General features: G+C 43.6%; 1 protein-coding gene across 1 annotated transcript; it reads right to left on the minus strand.

Moving 5' to 3' along the window:
• Nucleotides 1-2,387: 2,387 nt before the first annotated feature.
• On the minus strand, nucleotides 2,388-10,794 carry LOC128718095 (glutamate receptor ionotropic, kainate 2-like). The gene is made up of 9 exons (XM_053811772.1): nucleotides 10,641-10,794; nucleotides 10,391-10,563; nucleotides 5,495-6,520; nucleotides 5,223-5,429; nucleotides 4,789-5,150; nucleotides 4,292-4,716; nucleotides 4,117-4,232; nucleotides 3,074-3,223; nucleotides 2,388-2,684 (listed from the first exon to the last, which is right to left on the minus strand). Exons 1-9 carry the CDS (start codon nucleotides 10,792-10,794, stop codon nucleotides 2,388-2,390), a joined length of 2,910 nt encoding a protein of 969 aa, XP_053667747.1.
• Between the last annotated feature and the right edge of the window lie 3,016 nt (nucleotides 10,795-13,810).

Raw genomic sequence — 13,810 nt, forward strand, 5'->3', positions numbered from 1 at the left:
AATAAGAACTTTTTATCCGAATTGAACATTAATGTCTCAAAGGGATATGTGGGGGAAAAATATGTAAAATATATGGGAAATATATGTAAGAAGATGGTTTGATAACCGTGGAAGAACAAATGAAGTAGATGGAAAGGTATATGATCTCGAGTCTGATTAATTTAGACAATAGTCAAAGTTTTAAAAAATTACCTTGGCGGAATAAAAGACCTGGCGGGCCGTGTATTTGACATACCTGCACTGTAACCTCGATCTCAGTATGTCATTTCTTAACCTTTGCCATATTCTTCTAGATAAAAGCAAAAATTCGGAGCTAATTCTGAAATTCAAGATGAGCAAAAATATGTCCAGATAGAACGTTAATCTTCATCGCAGTTTGAAATTGTTGCTAGTTGAAATAGAACCAGTTCAATGCGATCTCGACTTGCACACTAAATACTTTAAAAATGTGTAAATTGATAAATCGCTATGCTCAGAAACGATCTTAAATTGAAAAGTTCCTGAAAAAGCGAAGAATTTCAGATGTAACTCGATGAATTGCAGATTTGCCCCAATGAAAGATGTTATATTAAATTTACATTAGCAAGTATTGATTAAGAAGTGGTGTCACAGACGAATGATGGACATCGGAGGAAAAGTTCGGTAGGAAGGAATGCATACGAACATTTTTGATTGCAGGGAAAGTTATCGTGCTAATAATTTAATTTGATGTGAAATTCGTGTGGTGCTTTGGCTGTTTTCATTGCATATTCATGCATTCATCGTCGCCTGTGTGGTGGTTGAAAATGAGTAAAATTTGTGTATCTCATCTAAAAAATTTATTACTTTGCTTTTTTCCATTTCCAAATAACGGCTCCCATCCAGCCATCACCTGTATCTGGTGGTTCTTTTTCGGGAAACGTCAGGGCGAACAACGAGAAAACGACCATCTCTTTGTCCAGCGCTTTGTCGAATGTGGCGGTTGCTAGGCGCGAAAATTTCGATGGCTTTGTGCCTGTTTGCTCATTAATCAAACTCAAGCATCAAGCGTGAGCCGGGCACCAGCAAACGTTGCCACTGGTTGCATGAAAAGGAAGTGGCCTGAAGTATCTCTACATGTCCATCTGACTGTTTCTATAAGCAGCAACGAATAACGGTGAGGAAATAACAAAAGCGAAGCAGGTATTTGCTAACGGAAAATTGAATCCATCATCATCATCATCAGGGAAAGTGCAACAGTTTGGTTTGAGTTTTTCGCATAGTCACGGTGACGGCATTTTCATCCCTTTTTTGAGGCGCTCCCTAGCATTTTTAATCAGTTTACGAGATTTACCTACGGTCTGGATAGGTGCGTGGGTGTGGCAGCGGCTATGTGGGTGGGTGGATAACATTGTCTATCAGAGCATCGGAGTTAGAGCACACCGAACCGTTACTGCTAGTGACATCTTACGCACATTGTAAATCCGAAATGGAGGAAAGTTTAGGGAAAGCTTCCATAAAGCTTCAAAGGAAAGTAGCTTTGAGTGTAGCGCAGGATTTACCCAATTGGTGGGAGGTTTTCTTGGTGAAATGGGTGTAGCAAAGCGTGTTATTTGTCTCTTTGAGATATTTGAGAACATTCAATTAAATGTTAATTCAAATCAATGTTTACAGAAGACAGTTCTCCCCCAAAGCATTTTTATAATAAATGAGCTTTAAGTCGGGAAGCTCTAAGCGATTTTCCAGTAGCTTATGGCATGAAAGAAATTGTAAGATACATTATAAATCAATTCACGCTTTACCTGTTTCAAGAAAGTTATTGCGTTTTTGAGTTCGACTAGTAAATTTGAAGCTATTTTTGCTAGTACTTATTACAAAATCGGTCGAAGTGGAATATGTAGAGATATATTTGAATTCTTTCCATACTCCACAACATTTTCAAAATGAAACTGATTTCGAAAATAAGAGCAGAATTGCAGAGATGAGTTCAGAAAGCTTGAAACTACATCAATTTCATCGAGTAAAAGCTTAATAAATGTATTTTTTTTTATTCGAGAGGATAAAAAGGCCGTATTGCTTCAATAAATATAGTATTAACATGGAAAAACTAAACAAGAATTTTTAGCTTACCATATCATATAAATATCGTACCATTTCATATATCGTGGAAATAGTGGAATTCGCATCCATGAATCGCAACCCTTAAAACCGGAAGCTTTTTTCTGGATGAAAAGAGCTTTACGAAAGATTTTCCCTCGAAGCATATTAAACAGAACTTCAAAGCCATATTGCAATATAATTTTTACACACATTTCTTTCAAAGTTTTTCCTTTATTTTCAACCGTCGAAGTGTGTAGAAATGTGGCTACACTAATGCGTAGAATAAAAGTATATATGTGAGATAGTTTGAAAGCACCAACAGAGCGTTATTAGTCATCAAGCATGCCCTTCCGAGTGCTTCCATTAAGGGCAGACTTGCCACCATTTTGTTTCCGCTGCTTAGCGGTAGCGTCCTCCACACCGGTGGGGCCATCGTCACCACCGGTCCGAGTACCGGAAACGTCATGTTTGCTGGAGGTGGTCGAATGGTCCGCGGACTCCAGGCCCGATTCGGGTGAGTTCTCCCCAGAGGCGGAAGAGCTTTTGCCGTGCCGGACCGGTTTGGTGTTACCGTGACACTTGGCTACAAAGCGCAGTTCGGCCATCAGTTCCTCACGGAACGGTACCTGCGTCACAATCAACGAAGAAACAAGGTTAGTGATGGGGTGGTCGTGAAATCTGCAGACGTAAAGTAGGCATGGAACTGTTATGTTAGTAGATTAAGCAAAGGAAAATGCTTATTTTAACAGGATCTACGAAACATTAAAAATATCTTACAAACCTCTATCATCACGTGATCTGGTACGGACATCTTACCTCAATAAATACATTTGTATAGTTGGAGATGTTTTAAAGGTGAATCAAACATAAAATAGAATCGGAAAAGCTTTTCATAGCAGCGTTAAACAGAGAAGGGAGTTAAAGGCACAGTGCAGACACCTCCATGACACAAGAAGAGAGCTCGAAACAGGAAGTGGTAGTAGACAGTGTGGCACAACAGTGCCGCTACAGTTACCTTGTGTCGTCTAGCACGGTGCGCAATGACGAAGAACAGCTCACAGCAGCCAAACAAGCTGGCGAATGAGCAGCCGACAAAGAGGACAAAAAACACGCCACCAACATTGTCCATGTCAAGCTCCTCCGCACCATCTTCGCTAGTACTTTGCTGTGGAAAAAAGGTGAGGTAGGAAGCAGACGGGAAGGTTTGGTGTATCACACAGTGCGCTAGGTTTTTGGATGCAAAACGGGGTGTACGCTGGTGTTGGTTGAGTTTGCGGTGGTAAGGCAATCAGCTATCAGTTAAGGGGATTAGGGTGAAAAACACTGGACATCTCCAACCAGAAGCATACCAATGTACATAGCCCTCTACAAGGTGCGTCAGGGAAGAATATACAGAAGTCGTAGAGGGGTGCATTAGATCAGGAACTTTGGTTTTGTTTCTGTATATGACTGGACATCTGCGATGAAGTTATGGTAGAGAGGAGTTGCCGGGGTGCTAATGGTTATAGGATCTTCAACTATCGCTACTGCTACAGCTAGAGCAAAACTTCCACTACTGGCTTTACATATATTAATATGACCAATAAAGAAAAACAACCATCCAGGTAAGCAGACGGCACAAGAAGAAAGGATGTGCCAGGATACAAAAGAAAAAGTGCTTGGAAATTGAGCGGACGGGAGTAGCCGCACAACTCGGAAGAAGCATTTCACCGTCCGGCGTGAAGACCAGACCCACCTTCAGTTCACGCGTACGGCTATGCACATCACAGAGCATCTCGCAGAAGCTTACAAACAGAGCCGCAACACAGCCCACGATCAGCAGCACGAAGACGCCACCGACGTTTGCGAGCTCGAGGGCAAGTGCACCACCCTCCTCCATCGTGTTCTGAGAAATTACACGCATTAGATCACACCGAGAAGATAGGAAGAATAAGGGTGAAACGCAGCACCGCGATGACGGGTAATATTCGCGACAGTCTCTTCATCTCGCGCGGCGAGAGAGAAATAAATAAAGACGACAAAGGTACCGATGGAAAAGTGGCCAGTCTCGTTACTTACCGAACAGGCGCCACCACCACGCTTTTCCTTCCACCATTTGCGCTTGAGCGAAGTCAAAACACCTTGCTCTTGAAGGCGTAGCACCGCCTCGCTGAGTGCACTACGGTACGGTGAATCTAGTGAGAAGATACCAACACATTAGGCCTACCCTACATCCGCGTCACTATCGACCTACTCTTGCGCATTGCTATTCCATAACCCTTGTCGTCAAGCAGACCACCGATCTGCGTGACGTCACACTCGCGCTCCACAATGTACTCGATCGAGGTGGACTCCATCAGGAAGGCGTAGTTTTCCGTCTTGACGCGTTGCAAACCCTCCGGGTTGGAGGAGGTAAGCAGTTCCTGGTTGGCCATCATGTACTGGTACATCTTCGCGTACGTCCCGTACTCAGCATCCTTGAAGAAGCTGATCGTGCTGCCGTCTCGTTTCGCACCGTACTTGATGACGCCACCGGCAGCGGCCAAATCTTCCGCGTTGCTGATGGGTGAGACGACCTGCTCCACGGTCAAGAAGGCGGCCAGGTTAGCAGTGTACGATGACACCATGATCAGGGTAAAGAACCACCAGATGGAGGCGACGGCACGCGTTGCTGGAGCTCTGTTGCGAATTGAAGATAGGTAAAAGGTGACACGAAGGCGAGAAATATTGGGCGACATATCCACTACTTACTTGGGCGCGATTTCGGAACCCTGTTGCAGGAGTGCACCGATCGTGAACCACATCGAGTTACTGAAGCTGAACTGGTTCTCCAGCTCCTCCGGCTCTTCGATGCATGGGTAGGGATTGTCCCACTCCTTGGGCGAGATACGGCCTAGAATGAACAGTGACATCGACACCATCATGTAGGCACCGCCGAGATACACCCAAACCTGCTTGGAGAACGGTGACATGAAGGAAAAGAGCGATGGTGGCTCCTTGGTAGGCTTCCGGTACAGGATCGAGATGCCCAGGTTCATGAAGGGCATTGTGAAGTCAACGGCACTCTCACGATCGGACGTGATGGTGAGGTCAGTAATGGCAAGATCAGCGCGCTGTAAAACGGAGAGTGCATGGTATATTGGAGCATCTATTTCGCGGTAGAGAACAATTTGGCTATCCTTTACCCATTCGAGGAGTTCGAGTACCATGCCGTTCCATTTCTTCGTGTCTCTGTTGAGGGAACCGTACACGCCGTCCTCCTGCAGTATGAAGGTGTAGTTGAAGCCGAGCATCAGTGACAGCTCGTGTATGAGATCGATGCCGTAACCTTCGAAGCGTTCATTACCGGTAAGCTTCACTGGGGAGTCTTTCAGCATACCGTACGGTGGTGACTACAGTCGAACAAAGAAGCCTCGATCTAGTATTCCTGCTGTTAACTCTTAAAACTAACACTTACGATTGCTGTTAGCACTAGAAAGGTACGGTTTTGGAGCGTACCATCATCAAACGCGAGCAAAGTTTGTTCCTTTTTGCGCGTGAAGTTCAGCCCCTCGGTCGAGTTCCAGACGCCGACCTTCTCGAGCCCGGCTGGTCCAAGCTCAATAATGTCGAGCAGAAAGTCGGATCGATGCCCTTGGTGGTCGAACTTGATGCTGCGCGTCAACCCATGGATGGTGGAACTCTTCATGTAGTTGATGACGCTGTAACCACTCTTCCAGGTGGTCGTATCGTCACACTTGAGCGAGATCGGTTCGAGCAGATGTGCCGGTTCTGTTCCAATCAGATGCTTCAGAGCTTCCGCAAACAGCAACACTGCATCGTACATGAGCGCCGTTTCAACGCGCATCTTGGCCGGGTTCAGGCCGTCCTGCAGTTCGAGCGTTTTGGCGATCTGCGACGCGTTTAAGAAGTCGGCAACCTGCTTTATTTTGTCCTCTTCCGGATCGACCAACCGTACTCCGGTGATGTTGGTACCGCTGTACTGGTACGGTTCCAGATCGATCGTGTGCAGATCCAGCGAGGTGATGATGATTTGATGGTGATCTGTCAGCAGGCCTACTTGTTGGGCTTGCTTCAACACTTCGGGCATCGAATCGATTGAGCAGGCGAGTATGATGCGCTTGTCCTCGGACAGCTTGACGCGCCGTAACACTGCGCGGTAGTTACCGTTCAGTCGCAGGTCCAGCTGACGGACGGTCACCGTGTAGCCTTTCGGGTCGTACATCTTCAGCAGATCGGCAATACTCGGTAGCCATGGACCGGACTCGTACAGGATGGTGAAAGACTTCCACTCGAACGCTACGACCAGATCCAGAAACACGCGTCCCATGATGTGGGGATGTGGATGAAGGTTTAGCGTCGGCAACTTCGTGTATGCATCCCAACGCGTCTCGATGTGTGGCATCTCCTTCTCGTCGCACACACTTTGCACGTGCAGGGCCGATTTTGGCGAGGATGGGCCAAAAATACCGGCAACACCGGTCTGGAAGGCACTCAAGCGAACAGAACAGGTAAATTAATTATAGTCCGAGGCTCAGAAATTAGTGGTTAGTTGAGTGTCCTGTAAGAGTATTTATACTTGACATCTAGTTCTGAAGTCGCCTTCTAGTTCGTTCCTCAGTATCAAATCCCTGGATCATAGAACATTTTAAAGCGCTTATAGAGACAGGCTCTAAGAGCAAAATCATTAAAATTTATAATGATTTTGCGGCTCTTCAAGCCAATCCTAGCGCTCCACAAGCAGTAATCCGTGCTGCCCTTCTTGAGTGCTACAGTTCCATTGCTAGTACAGACTCCTCGTTGCGTGAGGAGATCAAGATCTTCGCTCGATGGTCGTACGCGGCATCTTTGTGAACAAGTACGGCCATATTGACAAAATAAACCAGTATTACACTGATGGAGCATCCTCGGAGGAGGGCACTGGCTTCGGTGTTTTTAGTGAGACCACCGAATTCCTCTTCAAATTGAGGCAGCCATGTTCCGTATTCATGACTGAGCTTGACGAAATTTTTTACGCACTATTGTTAATAGCAGCGAGTCCCCCGGATCAGTACTTCATATTTACAAATAGCCTTAGTGCTATTGAAGCACTGAAAACTCCTAGGGCTGTTAAGAGCCAAGACTATTTTGTAGTAAAAATTATCGAGCTGCTAGGCTCTATCTTCAACAATGCGTTTAGAATATCGCAAATTTGGGTCCCTTCTCACTGTGGAATTCCCGGCAATGAGAAGGCAGATTCATTGGTCAAAACAGGCGTCAGTGAAGGCGTTTTTTACGACCGACCTATCTCTTACCAAAAGTTCCTACGCACCCCACAGCAACTTTCCTGTCTCGATGGCAGAGCATGTGGGAGGCGGATGAACTCGGGTGGTTCCTTTTTTCGATCTCTCCGCAAGAGTCTCTGCGGCCTTGGTTCGGTGAGTTCTCTGTAGATCTTGCGTTCATTCGGATGATGTCCCGACTCATGTCGAATCATTTCGAATTGGATGCACATCTACAGCGTATCAATCTGGCAGAGACAAAAGCGTGTGGCTGTGGGGTCGAATTCCATGATGTGGACCATCTTCTATGGTACTGCGTGGAATTCGAAACCGTCAGATCCTTCTTGATAGGAGCAGTTGAATCCAGCGATAGAATCCCGGACACACCGATACGAGATGATTTGGCTTGCAGAGACATGGAGTTCATGAGGATAATAATAATAATTGGATAATGTCGAACACAGGAGGTTGTTCCAATGAACAACAGAGACCGACGCAATAGCACATCGGCGCACAACACAAGCACTAGTTTACAACCACAACAGCACCGGACTTAGACCATCACATAAAACAATAGGATAGACATAACGAACTACAACAATAGAATAAAACCCAGACGACACACAACCAACAACCACTATACACCAACAACCAATACAACCACGGCACGGGATAAGGCAATTCGCATGAAGAAAATGCCTTTAAAATTTGAAATATTTGTAAAATTTCAACCCCATGTTGATAATACGGCAAATGCCATCATTATGGAGTAAATAAATAAAAAAATAATCTAGTTCTGAAGCCTATGCCTTGACTTGAATTATCTTTTCGAAAAATTTGGTCAGGGAAGGAAATTGGAAGGTAACTCAAAAGGTGTATGACACTATTATATGATAGCACTATTCCCAACTAACAAAAATATGGCACTATTCTGGTAAACTTCTATATGTTGGGGAAATAACCTAGCTTCAGATATTTGTTGGGTCTATTCGTAGACCATAAGAAGACCATCACCTACACATGATCATTGAGGATGTTGAAAATCCCATGAAACTCAACAGTTGCCCTAGTCTAAAGACGTCTGATGCCAAGCCGTACGTTACTGGTGGTTACTTATTCTTGACGAGGAACAGTAAAATCTCGAGTGTAACAAGCTTGTAATGCCTTTTGTCTCGTAGCCTGACTAGGCGGATGGCAGTTACCTAATGGAGAATCCAATATATGGCCAAAAGAGGTCAAGGAGAGGATAGGTTTAGATTTATGTTTGAGGATGCTGGTCATTTTCCAGAAGATTATACTATCGACAGGTAGTATAGAAAGGTAGGAATACGAGAAATTCTGAGTGCTCATTTAGACATTGTACTACAGCAGGGGAATGCTTTGCCTTTTTTGGGTAACTTTATTGTTTCTCGGTATCTGGTTCTGGATTTTTACCACAAATTTTTAAGGAATTGGGCTGTCAAAATTGGCCTTGTTTAAGAATTTCAATGATAATGTACTGCACACAATATAGATTCGATATGCTATTCTGAGATTGCTTGCCTCGTGTTCCTTTTGAGTCAGAGCTCGTATGTTAGCTCATTACATCTTGAAATGCTTCATAAAAAACTTTCTTCAAGCAAAGTTCCCCGACAGAAAAAATCAAACGTATTGATGTACTCACGAGACACTTCTCCAAAGTGCATCTCGCCTTAAGATCGCATCACCAGCTAGTAAAATAATTTTTAATGTCTATTTTTACACTCCCGCACAACCGTTCGGTGGAGTTACGAGCTTCCTTAGCGTCCTTACGTGCACACTTTAAGCTTTATCGATAAAATATCAATTTACACAGCCAATCGACAAGTCCAGCGATCCAGCCATCGACCGGGTAAGAGCAAATCAAACCCCATGGGCAGTGGGGTATTTGAAAATTTTATGACCCGGAATGACGTGCAAACCCGTCCCGGGGTTTTTAGAATCGTAAAGATCATCGTAAAGCTACGAGCTGCATTCATCTTCCATCTCGTTGGATGAGCGGCTACCCACGTTGGGGGGAAACGCTGCACCCACTCGTTAGTTGTTCTCGGACGCATTCCGGACCCGTCCACTCTGGCGCGTGGTTATGGACTAAATATTTACCCACGATGGACCTGTACAGCGAATGACCGATGGTCTGGACGTACCGCGCGATGTTGGACCGTTAACGTTAGCAGCTGTTTACACTAGTATGGTGCTCATAAACGGATTGCAATGCAGGGTGGCCATCCGTGCTAGTGTCTATCGTCCCCCATCTACACCATCTCTTCCTACAGCTAAAGGCGAGAGTGGGATGAATAAATATTTCATAACAACTTCATGCGCTGAGTTTGCTCATAACCGTGTGTAAAATGGTGCGGATGGGTTGATGGTGTAAATGGTCGAAAAGGAAAGACCTAAAAAAATTCGTTCGTGAAGCACACATTTCCAAACCGTTCACGTACGGGGCATAGTAGAGGATGCGAAAGATTTATGGTACATGGCGATCGATTATTAAAAAAAGATTTATTTAAATTGCTCTCCGGCTAAGGCTAGTGAGGATTTACGGAATGAAGGTAATAACTGTTGGGAATTATTTTCGCCTTTGTAAACAACTTCTTGGTAGAATGCATTCCAATAAACTGCTTTATTAGCCAGCGTTTGCCGGCAATATAATGCTCATAGTACAGGAAAGATGTAGAGGATGTTGGGTGCACGGTTTCGAGCAACTTCCTTTCATCACTTATTATATTACATGATTAATGAGACTATGCCTTCGGCGCGCTAACCTACTGAATACCTTCGAGTTTTCCCGCCACAAAAAGAAAATAGCATCATCGGCAACGGTTTGTTTGCATAACCGGCACGGTCGCGTCACTTTGATTTGATTTTATACGACCAAATCAACAAATCCCCTCTGGGCGATGGGATTAATTTTGTTTGCTTTTGCTCACGCTGGTGTTGTTTTTGTTGTTGATTCGTTATTTACTTTCAGTCCTCCTTTCGGCAACGGAACGAATTAGTGTGATCGGAACAAACCGAGAGTTCCCAATTATGTTCGCAGTGTGCGGCTTCCGAACTACCTACTTACTCACCTTCAGTAGCCGGCAGAGCTTCTTCGACACATCGAACTGGTCGCCATATTTGACTTGCACTGCCTGCGCTTCTAGCTGATAGTTGGAGTACGATAGCTTCTCGTTGTTGACCGCCTCGACGGCGTACTGGAATGCGAGCTCCGCATCTTCGGTGGCACCATCGAACAACCCACCTGCCGATTGGACGGGGGATGTGTCACAACTTATTAGTGAAGGGAACGTTCTATTTTCCACCTTCCGGTAGGTTTACCAATTTTAATGTGCTCCACCGTCTCATCAAGATCGCTGCTGTAGGCGCTAACCGTTGCTTGACGTTCGGCGAGAAGTGGCAATAGGAGACAGACGGGTAAGACAACGCCCGTCAGTTGGAGGGAAGTTTTCCAACGACTTCTACTGCTGACCATTTCGGCGAGTTTGACGCGTTGAGTTGTGCTGCGGGAAACGTGTTGGCAAACCGCTGTTGACAGGTTGATCTTGATTTTTGGGACCGTGCCAGGGTTGACAGGTTGACGGGTTGACAAATTTATATAAGGATGGCTTTACTGCGTCACACTTGTATGTTTTGTTGAGCTTGTTGTCACCCCCGGTAACAGGCGAGCCGGTGGGAATTGGTCAACCACACACTACCACGACGATGTGTTAGCAGAGCGTTTCACGTTGATTGTCGAAAGAATAAAGTATTTCACAAGTATTTGCATTAGTTTTCACAAAGCGTACACCGAAGACAAATTCCTTCACAACTAGAGTCACCGCCAACAGCTATTCACGATACCTGCACAACACACCGAACGTTCTGCTACGTCCGAAACCATTCGCGACGTGTGTACGTTTGGTGTGAAAAACTGTTGCGCGGCGTTTGTGCGGACGTCGTCTGCACGATGTAGCGCACGCATTACTTCCGAAGGCGGTGGTGTACCAGGCGTGTGTCACACCGGCACTGTGGGACTAGGCCGTCAAGAAGGCGTACTTTTCATCGCTGTGTATTATTCTTATTTTTAACTTCCCAAAAATGTGTACACCTTCATCCGAGTCTGATATTGTAATTATTTTCCTTAGCAACTGCTGTATCCTATTGCTTTCGCGAGTAGTTTTATCCATCTGTGCACGACCAGATGTCACAGTAGCATAGTGTGTGACACGGTTTGCGGCACGCGATGGGTTTTCTTTCCGCTGTTTGTCATCTGCTACGATTTCTAGAATGTGTAGGAGATTCTAACGCATTCCCCATTCGTAAAGACGGACGCACACCAACCAACGCTCTCTATTTGTGTAGCCGCGATTATATTTTTAACAAACCTCTCCTCCATTTCGTATGCGTCTGCTGCGTCCGTTCTTGCTTGGTGCAAGTATTTTCAGTCCGGATGGAAAAAGGTAAAGAAATGCGAGACGAGAGGCAACGGAACAACAGAAGAAAACCACCATGAATGCTTTTTTTACGGTTGTTTTGAAGATGATGCTCTAGCAAATGCACAGATTGTAGGGTTTGAAGTTAAATTACATCGTACACGATTTTTAAGTTGTACTAATTTATTTTAATACTTTAAAATTCCGTATGGAAAATGGAACATTTTCATGGAAGAGAAACAATGAACGATTTTTCAATCGGAATTAGATCTTCTTTGAAGAAAGGTGTCGTATATTTCTAAAAACTTACTGCACATAAAAAGTATATCTGTTGAATAACTTGGACAGATTTTCTTTCTTTTAGACTGCCAGGTCTAGGTATTGGTAACTGCCGTTAAATCCAAGCATCACACTAATTCGTCTTGGTTTTGTTGTCAAATTATCCTTCGAGCAACATTTCGAAGGCATGATAGCAGACAAACAAACAAAATTTCGCCGTGCTATCCTTTAATGCTTACTAGGATTTAATATTAACTTTTGGTTTTGATGATTTTGCTGCGGCTCGGTGGTGTATTGGTAGCGGCGCCGATCTTCACACGACCGGACCGGTCCAAAATCCCATCCGAACCAATCCCCAGAAGCAGGGACTTGACTACCTGGCAACGTGATAACATTAAGTCTAGTGAACCAGAAATGACAGGCCTCTTGAGGTGGTCTTCTTTGGTGATAACTAAGAAGAAGAAGAAGGGGTTTTTGATTATGGAATAAATTTCAATGCTCATTAAAACTGCTTATCAATTATGTCATCATTGAGAGACCGTGTAGAAAACTCGTGATTATTGTTAAAATGATTTATTAAATCGAGAAAAGAATGACCTAAGGCAAACTGCTGTAAAATTCTTGAAATACTGAGAAAACCCCCAATTTAAATTGTTAACAACTCTTCAGTTCTGTTGAAACTTAGAGAAATAAACGAAAAATAATAATTCCAGCTACGAAAAAAAAAATCTTAGAACGTTTCGCTGGTAATTTTGTGGGAAACCGAGAATATCCTTTGGCAAATTGTGAAACATTACTAAAATATTGGTTAAATTTCGACGGTAGGTCTTTTTGGTATATGAACGGAAATTGTTATGGGAAACAAACAATCATATTGAGATTATGTCAAATTTTGAGAACTATAAAGTTATTGTGTACTTTCTGGAGGACCACCGGAGTTAATAAAAGGTGTCCAGCATCAAATTGCATCACGGAGAAAACGCTGTCAAAAATACCTAGTAAACCAATCCTTTTCAAACTTTAAGATTATAATGTTTAACCCTAAAATATGTTTTTTGGCATACATTATATCCTAAAAGTACCAGGGATTGGTAATTAAAATACGATTCTCACATGTAGCTATTTCTTCACCAGAATGTTGAAACAACTGTCATTCATTGTTATGCAAGTTTTTGACGTTATTTGTCAATTAGTATGACTTTGACATGCAATTGTATCAGCTAATATCTGATTTAAGGTGGAGAAAAGTATCAAATAAAGAATTTGTCTAAAATGTTGTGTGTTTGAACGGAATTTCGTGAGCGGAATCATCGAAAATGCTAAACCTATGGCTGCGAGTGGTGTAAAGCATTCGCAGATGGTCGAGACGTCATCGAAGATTTGTTTCGTTCAGGTCATATATCAAAGTCTTAAACTGTTAAATATGTGCAGAAAAACGAGACGATGCTTATTGAAAACCATAATTCGAGTATGAGAGGTAAATTGGGCATGAAACGTATGTTGCGATTCGCTCCAAGTGAATTGAATTTTCTAAAAAATCTTCTTGGAAAGATGGTGGCAGAACACATGCTAAGGTAAGTGAAATCCAACCTTTTAGTATCTATGATTTTCTGACTTAGCTCCTCTGTGACTTCTTTTGTTTTCTTTTTCTTTTTCAAAATTAAAATTCCTCTCCGCAGTACACAGTAGATTAAACTATTTCTACCCATGATTTCAAGACAAAATACTTATCGCCTTTTTTATCGTGCAATAGGATGTGGGACACCTCTTTAAAAATTACGTTACCTCTATTACTAA

This window comes from Anopheles marshallii, chromosome X, assembly GCF_943734725.1.
Source record: "Anopheles marshallii chromosome X, idAnoMarsDA_429_01, whole genome shotgun sequence".
NCBI lineage: Eukaryota > Metazoa > Arthropoda > Insecta > Diptera > Culicidae > Anopheles > Anopheles marshallii.

What these genes read in the sequence shown, in the direction of transcription:
- LOC128718095 (XM_053811772.1), bottom strand. Translation starts at nt 10,794, where the DNA reads ATGGTCAGCAGTAGAAGTCGTTGGAAAACTTCCCTCCAACTGACGGGC. An exon ending in TTCTAGTGCTAACAGCAATC is followed by an intron (nt 5,430 to 5,494) that starts GTAAGTGTTAGT and finishes GTTCGACTGTAG; the next exon opens with TCACCACCGTACGGTATGCT. An exon ending in ACCGTGCTAGACGACACAAG is followed by an intron (nt 2,685 to 3,073) that starts GTAACTGTAGCG and finishes ATTGTGACGCAG; the next exon opens with GTACCGTTCCGTGAGGAACT.